The 19,063-nt window shown below is 42.1% G+C and overlaps 1 protein-coding gene across 1 annotated transcript in view; it reads left to right on the forward strand.

Moving 5' to 3' along the window:
* The window catches only part of ofcc1 (orofacial cleft 1 candidate 1), a gene marked incomplete at both ends in the record, with an annotated part of 192,902 nt that overhangs the window by 132,505 nt on the left and 41,334 nt on the right, over positions 1-19,063 (forward strand). The window contains 3 exons of the mRNA XM_084341132.1: positions 10,304-10,555; positions 13,469-13,721; positions 14,281-14,444. Coding sequence (XP_084197258.1) covers positions 10,304-10,555; positions 13,469-13,721; positions 14,281-14,444 — 669 coding nt within the window. The remainder of the gene's footprint in view (positions 1-10,303; positions 10,556-13,468; positions 13,722-14,280; positions 14,445-19,063) is intronic.

Below are 19,063 nucleotides of genomic sequence, written 5' to 3' on the forward strand. Positions count from 1 at the left end.
TGAAAGACTCCTGCCGACCTTCCAGCTTATTTGATGTCTACAAGTGTAATCTCAACCGCCTTTTTTCTCACAGAATAGCACTGAGCAAAATCAAAGCACCTGATTCAATACGGCTGTTGTAATTCGATAGGGCCAATTTAATGCTTTCGGATGGTTGCGGCAACAACTTCGAGAAAAGGTAAACATACTCAGACTGAATTAATTTTACACCTCGGAGGGCACTTTAGCAGTACTTTACACTAAGTGTGTTCAAAGCAGAGATACTGTTGCTAGCTTGCGTCTAAGCTTCACAAACCTCAGCACATTTTATACTGAAAAGAACACTTCCAAACAATAGTGAAGAAATATCAGTTGTTGTTTTTAGGAAAACCTACCTGTTGTAACGCAAACTCGGAGTTTGATTTTCATGCATAGGTGATTATTGCCAATTAGCTTTAGCATTGTGTCTCATCAATGTCACCCAACTATTTTTTTTTTCTTACTCTGGTTTTGAGGAGAGAAACCTGTTTTAATCAAAGTCATTCTCACATAGCAATTAGATCTAATTAGTCCAATTATCAAGATTCTAATTACACTGAAATATACCCCCTAAATCTCATATCAATTATAGTATGTGTGACTTGTCCTGATCAGGAGACATGAAGAAAACGAGAGAGAGAGAGTGAAGACAAAGCTGGGTGGGAGGTAGAACAGAAGAGCATCCACATCCTCCGGAGGCCGAATGACTGCAGAACCGACTCCATCTGTCCCCAAAGCTTTTATTCCAAAAGACTGTGTCGCCATTTGGGGATAAATGTCACTTAACCTTTATTCCTTTTTTCCCTTTTTTTTCACATCCAGAACTATTTTGTCACCGGTTATGATGTTATGATTAGTTACATCCCAGTTTTCTGTTTCAATTAGATGAGTGATGAGTCAAAATAAATACAGTTTCAGCATTTAGGATGTTGTTGTGTCTGGATTAAAGCTGCAGAAGGAATTGTGCTGGAAATAATTATCGGCTGTATTAAAATGCTAACGTGTGGCAGGCAGTGCACGCAAACACGCGCAGACCTGCACAGAGTGTTATAATAGTGCTGCAGCATGGCACTGTAGGTGCACCGGCAAAACACACGCGCGCACACACACATGCACAGCCTGTTCTTGTTGTGGAGTCAGAGGGAACACACTGACCTAATTTCCCCCAGTTAGCTCGCCTCGTTGGGGACCAACAATCCTCTCCGCCCGTTTCCCCCAACCGAGCCTATCAGAGCACTCACTCACTGTGTGTCTCTGTCTCTCTATCTTCCTGTGCCCTCCATCTGTTTGAGTGTGTATACATGCTCAAGTGTAAGATTAGCACTAAAGAGTACAGTTATATTGTTCAGGGCTGCCCATCTGCATCAGTCTATGCGACTAATTACACAGCGTAAAACATTCATAACATGCACCCTGCAGAGTCATTCCTCCGCTAAAGGAGAAGAGAAAGAGAGATCGGCCTGCAGTTACAGACGGAGAAAGAGAGAAAACCACCTGAAATAACAGCTAGTTCCAGGCTGTCAATCCCCTGCATACTGCAGCTCCGAATCACAACTCGGTGCAAGGGTCAATCAATTCTGATGTAATGCTGGTAGGAGAGGTGGGTGGAGATGGCAGTGCTGTTCACCCCTGGGTCTCTAGTGCTTTCCAGGGCTCTTTCCTGTGCTGAGGGGGCAGGAATGTGTCTGCGTGCGTGCACGCGCAAGTGCATGCATGCGTGTGTGAAAGAGAGGCCCCTGGCTACCTCGGCCCGAGTGCACATGTTAGGGTTTTCTGTGGCCAGACGCGCCCTGGGTCACTTCGGATCTCACAGACACACACATACACAATCAACGTGCCGCTTCCTTTATGGAAATCGGAGCTGTCAGCTCCCTGACAGGCTAGTGTTGCAATATGATTGGCTAATCTGCAGTGATGTGGGTGTCAGTCAGAGCTGACTGCAGTCCCATTGGTGGTCTGGGTCAAATGAACGTGTTTCCCACAGACATGTAAGAGAGAGGAAGGGGAGGGGAGGGGAGGATACAGGAAAAATGACAGGAACTATATGTGAAAGCGTATGAGTGATTGCGTGTGATTTGTGCATGAGAGTGTGTGTGTGTGTGTGTGTGTGTGTGTGTGTGTGTGTGTGTGTGTGTGTGTGTGTGTGAGAGAGCGAAAGAGAGCTAGGCCAGAGGTGACACTTCCCTCACGCTCTTCTTTTTTAATCTGTAATCACTCGTTCCCCAGTCTGACACAAACATCTGAAAAAGATGGCAAAAGTCAACAAACAACTCCCCAAGACTTCAAAAGTGGATTTTAACATGCAGATACATGTAAGCTAATGCACCGCAGCACAAACATGCACTAATGCACAGCACCCTGTGCAAATAAACATGAACTTTTAGCAAAACATCACTGACGGGCAGCTCTAATAATACAACTGACAGGTTGTAGATGTTGATGTAATCAACTATTTGATTCACCGTGAAACATTTGTGTATTTTGGAGCATGATGTCACCAGCACCTATTGTAGCCGTCACCAGTTTAGAACCAGAGCACGCTTGATTGGTAATTGCACCGACACCACAGTTAACAGTTTGCGTTTGTCTTACACTGTATTTGTTCGGAGGCACACACATATAAGGGATATGACTGGCATTTATAAAAATGTGCATAAACCTTCCCCATCAGAAATACTCTTGTTGATACTTTTTGCGTCAAGGGTTGATCTTGTGATGGAAGCTGCAATGCACTGTTGTTTTTATCAACATTTGGAAGAAACAGGAGTGTTAAAGCAGCATTTTATTGATAGAACGCATAATAATAACGTTCAGAATATGCTATTATACAAAAAAAAAAATCTGATTGAAGGAAGTAATAGAGATACATATCATGTAGAAACAGCAGCTTTAAGAGGCCCCCATCATCCTAATAGAGTGAAAAAGAGAGTGATTCGGGAGCCGGGTGTCATTTCAGGTCATGTCTTGGCACAGAAAACCTTTATTTTTGTCTTGCTTTCTTTTTTCTTTGTCCATCACCCACTTAATTGCTCTCTACGTACACACACATTACACGTAGTTAGTCTCCCTGGCTCGTAATTATTTCCTCTCTCCTTCTCACGTCCTCCCGTTAATTCTGTCTTCATCTCGCTTTCTCTGCCTCTCATTTTCTCCATCTCTCTCTCTCTCTGCACCCTTTCCTCGTTCTCTCTCTCCGTCTCTATCTCTCTGGTGACAATGTCCTGCAGTTATGAGGCAAGGTCAGAGAAGTGAAATCCATTTAAATACTGATGCAACTCTCCGGAGGCCCCTACTCAGCCTCCGCAGCACTCCTCCCTGCACGCCTCACCCGAATTGATGAATGGATAAATCTCTTTAGAACACTTAGTATTTGTCCTGCATTAATCACTCAATGTATTACACATCTACTGGCAGTGTGTTTGGACTATTTTCTCACTGCCCCCCCTAAAAAAAAAGTTTATAGAGAGGAAAAACAACCTGTTCTTCATTGTGGAGGACTGTGGTGGTAGTTGTAGTAGCTGAGTGTGTAACGAGAGCCTGGGAAGTCCCTGTGTGTTTGTTGATCCCAGGTGCATCTGCATTTGAAATGTTTCCACCCTAGTTTATAGCGCACCGAGGGACCTGCCATTTCCATGTTTTAATCCCCTCTCGTGCTAAGTCAGGCGCTCCATAAAAACGCCACATGTTGCATGGCAGTGAAACGGCTACCTCATGTACACTTCTAAACTATTCCAAGGTGTGCGTGGAGGCCAAAACACATTTTTGCAGGACGGATATGTTTGGCCAGTCGACCGGAAAGCTGGATTATAACTCATCAAATAAGATTTCTTGAATGGCTAGCAGCTTTAGAGGTTCGCCATTGAACTAAGAATATTTGTTTACTAAAGACATTTCATTCAAAACCATGTCCATTGTAGCCTATAATAATAATAATAATAATAATAATAATAATAATAATAATAATAATAATTAAAAAAAATGGCATAAGCATTCCAACTTTGAGTTTCATCATCATCTCTGACCTCCGGTTCAGGTGTTTATAGGTCGACATTTTGGGAAATACCCATTCACTTTCTTGGGCCGAGAGTTAGATTAAAATGTGTTCGGTAAATGCTAGTGCAGCTCCTGTTTATAACATGCTGTTCAACACAGATTATCTGGCAATGTGAGGGGTTTACAGATCCATTCTCAAGCCTCACAGACTCAGCCGCCCCGATAATATCAAACATGTTTGACCATAACCCGAACCACATCAACCAAGGAGAGAGGCATCCAGGAGCAGCCGACAAACAACAGTAAACATTCTTACCCTAGAGGCTAACGTTAGCTAGCATTCCGCTGTTGACAGAAACTTAAAAACCTCACCTCTAGTTCTGTGTGAAGAATAGAAAACCTGTGTTGGCTGCTTCCCCCAACTCATCCAGACTCGTTTAACCTTCACTGCAATGAGTCACTAGAGCAAGTTGTTGCACCACGCTTATCTCCATTTTGTTTACATCTACTTCCCCATGACATCAGCCTGCAGAGCCATGAAGCCAGAGCTCTGGAGCCAAACCCCCACTGCTGCACAGAGCTTGGTTTGCTGTGTATCGAAAATTACTAACATCCAAAGTGTCACTAGTCCAAATTGCACCAAATACAACACTGCACTTCCTTTGGTCCTCGGCTACACGCCAGTCAAGTATGATGAAGATCAGATGAACAGTTCTCGAGATATGCGAATAACAGACAGACAGACAGAGATTGCTTGCTTTATAGTTATATTAAGCTGCAGCCAGCAGCTGGTTAGATTATGTATATTTTTAGGTGGAACACAGTACCTTCTGTCTTGTCACCTGAGGTTGCCAAGCTCATAGCGTGGAAGAAAGCAAATCACCAGCAATTCCTTTAAAGATTGTAAAACAATGGGATGCACAACCATTGATCATAATCACAGAGTTGTATGTTATGTTTGGTTTGATCTGATATCCCACACCCTGCTCTTCATTATGTTACCAGTCATTTGCTTTCAAATTAAATCTGACATAATTACTGATGCAACATTTCTATCAGCATGTGATTCTGTGCCAGCGTTGCATCTCATCCTCTGCTAGCTGAACAACATGGAGCACTTGTGGCCTTTTCCGTTGCCCTGATATGCTTGCCTGCAAGTGAGAACCTCCCTCGCATTGTAAAAATGAGCAGCCATCTATTAGTCAAACATGGATTCCTAATTAAGTGGAACATATTTTTTTTCACTGCTTTTGATTACGCTCTCCTCCACTCCCTGTCAGCTGCAAATAATTCTGATAATTTGCTGGTGCATCGTTACACTATTTTAATTATACGATGATGGACTCCAGTTCTGCAGCTGAGTCACTATTCCATAATTCTCTTTTAACTACACCCCAAATACCTGCCACTGTGCTCCCATTTTGTCAATGAAACTCATTTATGTGTATTCTCGCTTTGCCAGGGTCTCTGTAAAAAACAGCGCTTATAAAGCCCCCAAATGGTAAGGCAATTGTTCTTGGAACAAATAAAATTTATAAAAAAAAAAAGAGGGGAGCGAGAGAGAGAGAAAGAGGGAGCACAAAGTTAAATCTGAAGCAAATTTTTGTACTTTTTTTTCAATATAAATAAAACTTCTCTCAAGATGATATAAAAATGACTCAATTATCTAAAAGCCTTGCGGGCATATGCTGCTCTGTTCAACTTGTTTTTATGCATGCACACACACACACACACACACACACACACACACACACACACACACACACACATATTCAAGGTGCTTTGCAAAAATGATACTAGCTTAGTAACCAATGATTATCATTTAATACATCTTGCGGGAGCGGCTGTCTTTGTGATTTCCACTTTGTGAGGTTTCATGGCTTCCTGCATTAAATTTGCCCCACCTGCGCAAAGCCCTGCTTCTGTGCCAGTCACTACGTAAACTGATGTGTTTCTGCATGAATGCAGTAAATAGGCAGTTAAAGCTTTATGTTTCTACTGTGAGAGTGGCCGTAGCAGCTGGATATGATGTCAACTTGGATTGCCATGCATGCAATATGCACATTGTTCTTACACAGGAACTCGTATACTGCATGTGATATCTGTACATGTATGTAAATACATATACACAGTCAGTGCACTGAGCTTGAATTATAGATACTCTTATCCAAACAAAAAATAATCATAATGAGAATGACCTGACACAATAGAAATGATGTTGCAATTGTAAACAGCACTGTAAAGGTGATTCAGTCTGTGTATGTGCACAGTATGTTTGTATGTATATTGGATTCTTTCAGTGAGTCTCATGGTTTTAACAAAGACATAATGATAAAGTGCTTCACTGGCTAACCTATGATTGGTGTTGGACTGATCTATAAGTATTTATCCTTGTAATATATGTGTCTCCCTGCTGACTAATATGGCATTTTAGCAGTAATATGGCAAACATTTTGTCATACAGTAAAATTCTAGCTGCAATTAAAGGTCCCATATTGTAGAAAGTGATATTTCCAGATCTTTTATAATTATAGAGCCGGTCTAGGTGCTGTATAAATAATGTTAAATTGTCAAAACGCTCAATTAATAAAGAAATGTACACAGAAACTGTGCCCCTCAAACGAGCTGTCACAACTTCCTTAATGTTGTGATGTCACAACTACACAGCCCTGCCCTCAGCATGGTTGTGGTTACAGAAATGCCAGCAGAGCTGATGTCGACAGATGGTGGGAGGGGCTGGTGGGAGGTACCCACTCAGGCCTGTGAGAGCTGACTAATCAGAGCAGACTGGGCTTTTCAGGAGAGGGGCCTTAAAGAGACAGGCACAACAATGGAGCATTCAGACGGAGGGTGAATTGAGGTGCTGCACCAATGGACAGTATGCAAAATAATGTGTTTATTGAACGATAAAGCATGCAAACATTTTCTAGTAGTCCCTCTTACCTTGTCCTTTTTTTCTATAAACAAGTCAGACTGGAACTTTGAACGCATGCAATACTAATTGGCATGTATGTACATCTGTTTACAAGTTGCAAACAGTTCAACAGGGTTTTTTTCCCCAACTACATTCAAAGCCTTAATAACCCCTAACAAAGGAACTGATTGTGTAACCTACAGAGGACAGATGACAGATACTGTCACAATCCAAAACAAATGCATTATCAGCATTCTCCAAAAATGAAATGTAAACAAAGACGTGGTATCTTCGGTCCTATCTCTTGACACCTAAGATAATCACACTTCCATAATCACCACAACACTCGTGCATCTGGGCCACTAAGAAGACAATCACCTTATCTGTCAATCTTTTAAGTCTATTTCCACACTGTATCTTTGCTTTCTCTACATCCCCAACAGCAAGCCGTTCTTCGACTCCGTGGGAAGAGATGTGTGGTTTTAGTGCATTTATAAACAATGCCCGTGGCCCAAATAAGAAAGTGACAGAAAATAACTTAATCCTCAAAATAAAGGGATAAGTCCAATACTTTAAGTGGCCTTAGACTGGAGGGTTTAAGCCATCAGGGCAAATGCAGAGGGATTCTGAGGGCTACCTTCACTCTCCTCGGCCCTGGAGCCTTCTCACCATAAATCTGCTATTTAAAATGTAACACCCCACTATACTCCCCCCATTCCCTCCCCTCCTCTATCTCTCATTACCCATGCCGTCTTAAAGGTTTAATACTTGTCCATACTTGCTATTCACTTTGTGCTATTTTTAAGAGCACAGCTCCCGTTTGTTGTCACGCTGTACAATGTTGAGGGACGCAGCCTGGGAAAACCAGTCCAGGAGATGGTTCTTGCTCCAGTGGTTGACAGATATATGCTAGTTAAATGTGATTTACAGGCCTTGGCACTCTGTGGCAAGGTTTAAGGAGGATGATGAGTCCTTTTGCAATGTGCTTTGATGACATTGGAATGAACAACAAACATATCAAAAGATAATGAGGGAACAGCTCCTGGCCCAGATTTCACAGAATCGTATAAACTACAATTAAAATATAGTATTATGTGCCAATGCATGCCTGTTGAAATGGTTAGTTTCATCTCTGGGCCGCTACGCCACATGCTATCAGTCGTTCAGGGGACAAGCTGTGATATTGGAATGAAACATCCTTCGTTCCTGCAAGATAAAAAGCCCACACCTCCACCCCCTGCCTTCTCCTCTTTTTCTGCATTGTACTTTTGTAATTGGAGGTGCCATAATGAAATCAATTCAGTGGTGATAACAGATTTCACATCATGTTACCAGTTTCCTTTGGAAGAGGCCGCCACACGAAGACGTCTAAAAATATTCCTCTTTCATGCATCATCAATATCTTCATTATATGAAAGATGGGCGTCAGGTTGTATTTGCCGTTTTCGTTTAATGTCACTTGACAGGGTAGCATCTTGCCTGTGTCTGTGACACACTGCTTTTCTGTCTACTCCGTAATTCCACTCTTGCAGACATGCGGAAAAGCAGTTTTATACCACACAGAGGAGCAAGTGGTGATAAGGCTTGGAACGGAATGGACGTGCCTTTGTCAAAATCATAATAGAGAAGCAGAGACACACATTTGCCTGCACATGATCGTCTTTCTGTTCGTGGAACACTTCAGAATCATGTATAAACACACACTTGACACCGGGATTACACATTTCTCAACATATCGCCCATAAATCTAAAGTGTCATGTATGGATTCTTTGCTTCATGTTATTCAGGGCAGTGACTTTAAAGTTTTTTTTATCCTTACTGTGAGTGTCATTCATTAATATGTAGACATATTGATGCATTTTTCATGTAACATTAATAGTAGAAAAACAATGGTAAACAGTGTCTTCTGATGATTTAATTTGCATGTAATAAAAAAGCAATAGATGAAATGCAACCCTCCCTCCTTCTCTTATGCATATATTATCTTCTATGTACAGCAGCTCACTGACCTTACACAGGAAATATACAGTATATAGCACATACACACTGGATCACTTGGGATACATGCTTTTTAAAATATCAACCCCAGAAGTGACCGGTAACTGACTCCTATGACAGATGTTTATCCTCTCTGCTCCAGTTTATTTCAGACAGGCTATGAATATTTATCAGCTCAAACTGTTGACTGAGCATTTTCTGAATGAACGTCGAGTTCTCCCACGTGTACCGCGCACTACACCACTGCTCTTGTGTGCATCCACCGAGGAACTTGATAACTTCAAATAATTTAACACTTCAGAGAGTGTGCCCACCTCACAGGAACGGCGAAGATGAGCTCTTTTCTTGTTTTAAACGCGACTGCGTGTCGGCTCGTATTTCTGCGGCAACGCAAGCAGAAGAAAACACAATGCTGCATTTTGATGCAAGTGGAGCCTAATTATTTGGCGAGGTGGTGGGGCGGGGGCGCGATACAATTGATTCTGTTTTGTTTTTTTTGTTTTTTTCTACTTTTCTTCTTTAGGCAGTGTACCGTTTTCCCCAGATACCCACTACAAAGTGAATTCCAACTGTTCTCTGGGACACAGTGGTGAGACACAGGGATGTCCACAGGCGAAGGCCTTAAGTCACACTCTGTGATGCTAACCATAACTCTACTGTATACATCTACTTTAGCCTTGTGCTAATTACTGTCAGCCAGACGATGGAGGTTATCGAGTCTGCTTGTGTTGACATGCTCAAACTATAATAAATGGATGTCTATGCACAGTAATTTACTATTCACACATACATGCTATACAGCGTTGTATATGATGTGTAGGATATTTTTGACGCTAGTTTGTCAGTCAACATATTTTCTCTCTCCTCTCCTCTCCTTTCCTCTCCTCTCGCCTCCACTGTTCCATCTGTGCCCTCTATATGAAAGGGAATAGTTGAGCAGGCCTGACAAAGGGCGGCACAGAGGAGGCAGAGGTGCTGAGGGAGGCTGAGCACCGCTGGAAGGGATTCCTATCTGTTTGTGTGTGCATGTGCGCGTGTGTGAGTACATTTGTGTACATGTGCGATTGTGTGTCGATTTGAATACAACATTAGGGAAATGTAGTATTCAAATACCTTTGATATGCTGCATGCATCTGATGAGAGCAAACACATGCATTTGAATACTATATGTGATGCAAAGAAAAGTATCTGCACTGAATCCAATCAGTCATTCAATCTGGGGTCACTACCCTTTGTATTTCTCTGCTGAGGTCCGCTTCATGTGGGTTAATTAACATTTTACGTATGGCACTCATATACATCGTTGTGTTTAAAATAAAAAATATGATTATTATTAGACGAAAAAGGAAAAAGTCTGATTCTCCTTTGTCTGAAAGCAGATCAGCACCGACTGGATCTGGATCCCGCCCCACACGCCTGTCCGACCGAGCCCGCCTGGCCCTCCGCATGCTGCCGTCCGAGCTGGGCCTACCGTTACCACGGCAACAACAGCCGCATAGTAGCTGGCGTGGCTCTGTTAGGCAGCTCGGCCTCATTATGCCGCTGCTGGCTTTGATGTGGTTTGTGAGGCTCTACCTGCATTACTGCAGCCAGTGGCTCTACCTCCAGGCCATAGCAGTTCCTGTCAACAAGTGAGTTTGCTTCCTTTGATATCGCCCTGAACGCACACACACACACACACGCACACACACACATATGGGCGGGGGAAAGCGTATGGATACACATACACACACAGAGCAGAACCACATAGACACTTTTCTGAGCGCACACATCGCTGCCGACATAAATCCCTTTACATGGAGGGCAGATACATACGTAGATTACTGCTGAGCGCAGATGCACACAACAAGCAAGCTCAATCACACTCATGCAAAGTACGGTTCTGGTGAAATGGGATGTGGAGAGGCTAAGGAGCAGAGGATGTGCAGCGAGTTCTGAGTGTGTGCGCTGGCAAACATGCACGCACACACACTGGATACGCCCTAATCATCTGTTTGGAATCCCCCCATTAACATTTTAACAAGACTCTCTCAATATTAACAAACCATTGCTGGGGGAGTTTGTTGATTTCACCACACGGCTTTAAGTCCCAAAAGGCTACATTATTTGGAAGGAATTTATTGTTATTTTTTGGTGCACGGCATTGATAATAAACAGCAATAAGATAGCACAGAACTGTTAAATCACATCTCAATGGCATATGGTGCTGATTTAATTCATCACAATAAAACAAGCTGGCCGCAGACATGCGTACAAGCAGGTTTTTATTACAATAACATGGGGGTGCAAACATCACGCGCGTTAAATCATGGAAAGTGATAGAAGAAGGCTGAGGGGAGGGAAAAAATGTGTTTGAATTAAAAAAAAAAAAAAAAGAAAAAGAAGGATGGACTGAGGGGGTGGATAGGAGGTGAAAAAACAAAAATGCGAAAACAGAGGGGGTCAACGTCGGATGACAACTTCCACATGTCCGAATCTGCTGCTCTCCCTCCGAGCATTTCTCTCTCCATGCGACGGCCAGAGCTGGTGCTGCCCAGTGAGAGAGAGAGAGAGAGGCCGAGTGACAGCCAGAGTGGCTAGTGTGATGACAGGCCTCCCTCCCTTCTTGTTTTTATCTCGCTCTATATTTTTTCCTCCTCTCTGACTCTTTCTCTCTTTTGCCTCCTCCTACCCCATAATGCACCCTCGGACATTAGCAGACAGCAAAGTGTGCCCAGGAGCGACAGAAGCTCCGGCCCCAGTGTCACTTCAGTCACCTACAGTATGAGCTCTCCGGTCTTCCTTTCTTGTGTTTTTCTGTTTTTTTTTATACAATGACACAAGTAAAAGTTGTCATACAGTTTATACTTAATGAAAATTAAATATAAAAGTTCATAATGCACAATTGCCCCCGCAACTGATATATATTATGTTGTATTAACTTTTACTGCTGATGCATCAGTGTGTAGGATGCATTTTTATAGCTGGGTCAGTTAGGGTCAACTTTTACTATTGTTCCATTAGCTGCAGTCTGTTGAAATGTGTAATACACAAGTATTAAATGCTAATTATAATTATGGGTTTTAAAAAATGTAATGTGCTAAATGATTAGTAACCTCTATAAACATACAGTACATCTGCATATGAATGAAGATTTTGATTAGATTTTGGTATCCAAAGCATTCTGGTTTTTCATTTGTAGTCTGTTTGTAGTCCAAGTAGTATTAACCAGCCCTGTTTGAGCCGGCTTTGGTTGCCTGCAGGTGATAATTCAGGTTTGTTTTACCTTTATTTGATTTGTCTGCATTCATATGCAGACAAATTAAAGAGTTGTTTCTAAACCCCAGTCTTGCACCCTAAGTCGCTAATCAGACTGCAAACAATGACAAGAGCATGAAAGAGGGAGTCTTAGTGCAGATATCCAGATATCCGCTGACAACACCGACAGCCGATGGGTTCAGAGATTGAATAACTGCATACAATGCATGAAAATACTCACATAAAGAACATGTACCTCTATATTGTACTTACATACATACCTGTACCTGAGTAAATGTACTTAATTACTTTCCACCATTGATCTAGATCCACATTGCCTAGAAATAGCACCTGCAGTTTTGATATTTCAATACAATATCACATTTGAAGAGACATCAAATGTGATTTAATATGGAATGATGCTGACACCCTCAATATTTTAAATGGGACAATGCTGCCAATGTCAAAATTTATTAAATTGGAAAGTTTCATCGTATCATATCAAGATTCACTATGATTGAAATATCCCCTGTCATTCCTGGAATGAGATTTAACAGTGCAATTTATCTGTAAACTAGAAGCCTACAGTGTTAGAAATAACATGAAGCTCCTCTGTCTGTACTGGTCATTCGGCGAGCTAATCGCTGTGCTCTGAAAGGACTTTTGGAGGATTGAATCTGTGTGTTAGGAGATGTGCCTCAGATAAAATGCCGATGGACCTCCACTGTCAGATTAATGGACGGAATCTGAGAGACGCTTGACTCTTGGAGCAAATCAGATGGAAATTAATGAGCAAAAACTGGACCTCTCCTCTCCCACCACTGGCTCTACCTCCTCCTGACTGATGGGAAGATTAAGGAACTCATGAGGCTTGCGGTAAATGGGGGAGTCTAACTTACAAGGGGGGGATGAGAAAAGATCTGGCAAGTTTCCATCTGATTGGTATGAACACAGGTGTTGACACCGACTGTCACAAGTTTATGATGTACTTTACTTTTTAAAATGAAATGTAATATATAAATAAACATAGATTATCAATCCAATAAAAGCTATCTTTAAACATATCAATACTAAGGCAGCACATATTAGTAAAACAGCCAATAATAGTGTTAGTTGTCATCAAACTAATTAAATATGATAGAATCAACCACAAATAATATAACATAGTGTGTGAACCGCTGGAACCAGTTGCCCTTGAGCTGCGAGGCATCATAAACCACTACTACATGCATATTGACACATGCACACACTTAACACTCCAGTCTACCCACACGCACGTCACCCGCCTCCGTTTCCTCTGCCGCCAGATTCCAGTTCCACGCACACACGGTGGACCTCGTATACCAGAGCTCTTTGCTCCACACCCGGGAGGAGCTGGCGATGGTGGTGGTGGGTCCCCTGACCTTGAACGCAGTAACGTTCCTGCTGGTTCTGATCAGATGGGGCTGTCAACAGATATTTGGCTCACTCCCTTCCTTCACGTCAAAGTTTATCATGGCTCAGGGAGTGTGGACAGTCCTCGACCCCCTGGCGGTCTTTGCAGTGGACGCCGTCCTCGGGGTAAGTCACTTAAAAATAACTTGGACACTTGTGCACTTTAAATAGGAGTTCACTTTATCTTGGCAAAGTGACTTTAGATTACAAAAAAAAAAAGGGGGGGGGGGGGGGGGGGGTGAGAAAGGAAATGTGCAAGGTTAGATGGGTGTCTTTTTTGGCAGCTGGTTGGATTTCGTCAGTGAGGAGACTGAAATGATCTTGACTGTTCACAGTTGTGAATCATTTGACAAGAAGTACAGTGATGTCTCAATCCTAGTTAAAGAGCATTGTAATGGTAATATACGTATATATATATTTTCTACTAATTTCTAAGAAATGGTTTCATGTCTTTGTTGTATTTGTGGTTTTAAAAAGTCAGCAGTGTAACATAATCGAGTGAGAGCAACACCAGCTGACCAGTATGTGAAACTTTGTCCCTGAGCCATCATGTGATCTTTCTTTGATCGATCTCTGTCCTGGGCGAGAGCTTCCCCATATTGCAAATGTCCAGTCTTATACATCCAACATTTACAGATTTGTCTTTCTTTTTTTTTCCTTTTTCTTTCAATCTCTGTCTCCTTAGCGTCTCGCTTACAGCCCAGACACACCGGTGGGTGACGCAGCCAAGCTTTACTGGCACTTCTATCGAGCTGACCAATCAGGTGCAGCGGGAGTGATCATCACTCTCTTCCTCTACGCGGTCCTTTTCCTGCTCTCCATCACCATCCTCTTCATTTACCTGCTCAGGTGAGACACACAGGAAGGTAATGACTTTATCTATTTGCATGCATGTAGTTGACTGTGATTATATGTCATGTATGAGCCGCAGGCATCAGTCAAGTGCAACCACTCACTCTACGAAACATAGATGTTGCTTCAGGGTATGAAAGTAAAGCCAATGCAGAAGTGGCTTAAACATGAATTATTTCTAATGTCCAGCAGGAGGTGACTCACTGGTTTCAAAAAGATGTCTAATTGTATGTAAGCTTATGAGAAAATGACCCTACTTCTCACATGATTTATTACCTCAGGAAACATTCTCATAATGAGTTTATGGTATAAATGGCTAGTTTCAAGTCTTCATCAATACAGCACGGTGTTCAAGTAATAAATTATGGCACCATTTAGAGTAAAATAGACAATAAAAGCAGGGTATGCTCTTGGGCGTGGCTTAACAGTGATTGACAAGTCGCTACCACGGTTTGTGCTCTGGTTCTCAGTCAGATCCAATCAGGATATCCTCCCCATCCTCCACCCTCTTGTCCAGATATGGTGACTTTTGTCTTGAAAAACAAGATTTCAACGGCCGTGACGCCAAACCACAGACCAGTTGGTGATGTCACAGTGGGTTTACAATTGAGTGCAACCTGAGAAACATGTCAGTGTCAAGACGTGAATCCAGCTCCTTTACAGTATATTTTCACATCGCTCATTCCCCCCCCCGACTTTGAGCTCCATGTCCGACCTTCCCAGTGGCTCAAAAAGCATCACAACACAGCTCAAGCTCTAAATTATCATTTGGGTATTTTTGAATTGATGCAGCCTGTAGGGACATTCTGCCAATGAAGAGGAAAACCCTTTCTGAAACTCCCTGGCCCTCACCAGCCTACTATTCTCAGTCACCTGTTCAGAAATAACTCCAAACCTCCCACCCCCGCAGCCCCGTGCTACGTTTCACCCCATCCGCCAGATCCACCATCCCCTCCTCTGTCCGCAGAAAAGCACAAAAAAACAACAGAAAATGAAAACAAATGTTGATTTAATCCATTTTGATTTTATAGTCGCATGGAATTACTTATGCAGTTATGCATCAACCTCACACTTCTGCACACAAACACACACTGAGTTATCGGACACAAAAGCAGAAATACACACACGCACGGCACAGTTGCCTTTTTTTTTTAACATACCATACTCTGCAATTGGTTGGAAAATTGAAAGCGTTTCTAATTCAAAAGTTAGATGTGTTTTGATATAGCGTGAACACATAACCCCCTTACATTATCCGATTAGGCTGAATGTTTTGCATGGTTGGTATCACTGCAGGTTTCATACATACTGAAATGGCCTGCATATACATGGTAGTGAACACACATACTCCATCATAATGCACTGTGTGTTCCACTCATGTCTTGCAGATTGAGGTCAGCCATGCTGAAGCATTTACTTGCTAGGCTTGTATTATGTTTTAGCACCTCAGACTGTTTTCACGTTTTTTTTTTCTTTCTGCTAAGCCTTCATCCCTCTATAAAGCTGTTAGAAGCTTCCTGATAGGTGGGGATGAAACAGGGAAAAAAACATAGCAAGTGTGAATCTCTCACAGGCGAGGTTAAGAGGGCTGGTCCTGAACTGCTGAATCACACACTCCCTTTCTCTCAGTTTTTGGAAAATCACAGGCGATTAACACTGCACTGCAATGTGAGGGCAGATTTAAACATACATTGCAGTAACAGGGGTCCCAAAATCCCAGACTATTGCACTTTTTGAATAATAGAAGGACATAATTTTTGCAGTGGAAGGGCGGGTGATAAATGACTGAATAATGTAACTCAGTATTCATCCAAGGTGTGTTCTTCCACCCCTCATATAGGACCAAATTCCATTAACGGCACAAAATGTAAGAAAACCCTTATTGAATTAATCAGTTTGAGATTGGCGGCCGAGGAGAGGGTGCCATCTAATTTCAGTAAGCGGGACGCTTATCGGGCGCCAGCTAAATGGACAATATTAAAACAGCAGCCGGGAATAATGACTTCTGCCACTCAACCGCCACACGGGTTTGTATTGAATGTAGGCCACGAGGCTGAAGCAAGGCTGATAATTTTATGGGTTACAGTTTCCTATTGGCTGCAAGGAAGGGGCTCTGACACAGAGCGTGACCTATTTCTAAAAAAAATGCCTCGGGCTATATGTATAGATAGAATGGACTGTTATCCTTTTTTAATTACATTTTAGGCAGCCTTTATTCACTGGCTGCAAAAAATACACATCAGTGATGTGTTTTACACCTCTATCCTCTTTGAAACTTCATAACCACCCAACAGAGTGACGTTAGGTTGATAGTGGCGCAGTTACATTCAAATGATTACAAGGTTCAAGACTGAAAAATGACTTAGTCTGCGTTCCCTTACACAATTACTATTTTTTTGTGGGTTTCTGTGTAGAAGGGTACTCAGTGCACAAGTTTGCATGTTGACATCCAACATCCACCAAATCAGTCACTAATTACTGCTTCTTGAAGAAAAAAAAATGCACTGACTGTAAAATAAATGTACGCTCACCGGCCACTTCATTAGGTACACTTGTACAATCTAATATGATCCAATAATTATGGTATATCTGAAAAGATTTACAGACCAGGGCATCTCTGCAGCACTACAGTACTTCATTATAATTCTGTTTTGTCACATATTAAACCTTCGTTAAAAAAAAACAATGAACCTTCAGCAGTTTGGATATTGAGATTTCATTTAATTGTGCAACTCTGCCATAAACTCTGCCTTTAAAAAGATAATTATACTCTTTGATTGACAGTGTGAGGTATTAATTTAACTACATGTGTATTATGGAGTTTGCAGTTGTTGAACTGGACTCTATTATATTGAGGGGTATTTGTAACATTTTGGCCATTCACATACATGAGAGGGGCAGAATATTATAAACATTACAGTGATGCTGCTACTGACTTTCCCTAAAAGTGTCCATATTTTAATTTAAATTTTTTTATATAAATGACACAAAGGCAAAGAAAATGTGAATGTGGCGGTTGAATTAATACTTTTTCACACGGTGGGAGACGCATCTTGGTTGCTTGGCAACTATCATCGTCTGTCGTCAGAAAACGACCACTTTTATCAGAGACAGATCAGCCAGATCCATTCACGGCTGATGCAGGTGAGCTCCACTCTGCTGCCCTGCACAGTCTCTTTGAGGAGCATGAAGGAGGGGAGACCAGGGAGTGCCGATGTGTGTGTGTGTCTGTGAGGGGGATATTAGTTTACACACCTGTATTGACTTTTGAAAAGATATCCTAACACACTCACATTCATGACTCTCTATATTAGGTATTTATCAAGAGGGATTATAGAGTTTAAATACAGCTGTCAAAATGACTCACAGCAGTTCCAGTAGTTCTGGTACTTCTAGTGTTAATGCACTCTTTAATACCAGCACCCACTGTGACCTCAACATAAAGTTGAACTATAACCTTTTTGGCACTGTCGAGACAACTGAAGAAGGCAGAAATGGCAGAGACTTACACTTGCACAGTTATGTATGAAGTGGCTGGTGAGTGTACATGAATTTTACAATATATAAGAAACAATCATCAATTCATTTTTCCTTGAAGAAGCAGTGATCAGTGACTGATTTGGCTGATCAACCCTATGTTTGAACTGTAGGTGGTGAGTACATACAGTATACAGTACACATGCAAACTTGTGCATTGAATAAGAACGCAATTGTTGAAATAAGCCTGAATATATATTTAATGTACGTAGGTTTACAATACAAAAATACCGTCCCCCTTTTATCCACCATGGTCTTGCTGTCATGAATGCTCAGTTGAAATGTATTCCATAAGTTAACACACGTCCTTAAGGTGACCCCTGTGCTGAAGAAGAGCTGATGAGAGCCTCATCATCCAGGTCATAGTCCAGATATAAGCAACACATACTTACATTCGGGGCACTTCCAACACGAAGGAAATGAGCCAGTTTTTGAAGCACAAAGATAAAAAAGATGGTGAATTCCTCCAAGAGAGAGGCCGCATAAATGAATGAGAAGCACAATTCAAGTGTAGGATGAAAATGAATGCATGCTATTCCTGTGTCTGAGGTCAAGATTCTACAAACATCCCGCTCCCAAGAGCGCTGGGGAATGATGCTGAGTTCAAAGCGCCGTACCAGCTTCTTGTATAAATCCCGGCCTCCTTGATGTTGGTTTTATTTGAGAGTTGATTACCCTCTGACAGACTAGAATCTCTATGGAAGGGCACAAGGTCTTCTGGTTTTGATGGTCAGCCAAGGCATTTGTTTACAGACATGGTGATTCTTTTTAGGGGTTGGCTGCATGCACCCTTGTGTGGCAAAAGAAAAATAACACTTTGGTGATGCGCGCTCATCTGGAGGTATGAATCAATACGCCTTCTGCTGCGCCGAACGTTTTCTTGTGACTCAGGCCGGTCTCTCCAGACACATCTGCAACCAGCACGTCCGTTGCATCTGCCATCTTTGAAGCTCAGCATTAACACTGAAGAATATCCCAGGATCTGACTCCCACACACTAACAGATGTACAACCACGCAGACACACAAACGCAGACATCGCTTCAGTCGGCTTGTGTTAACAAAGTGCTTCCCACTCACA

Source organism: Pagrus pagrus (assembly GCF_965226575.1).
Source record: "Pagrus pagrus genome assembly, chromosome: 20".
Classification (NCBI taxonomy): Eukaryota; Metazoa; Chordata; class Actinopteri; order Spariformes; family Sparidae; genus Pagrus; species Pagrus pagrus.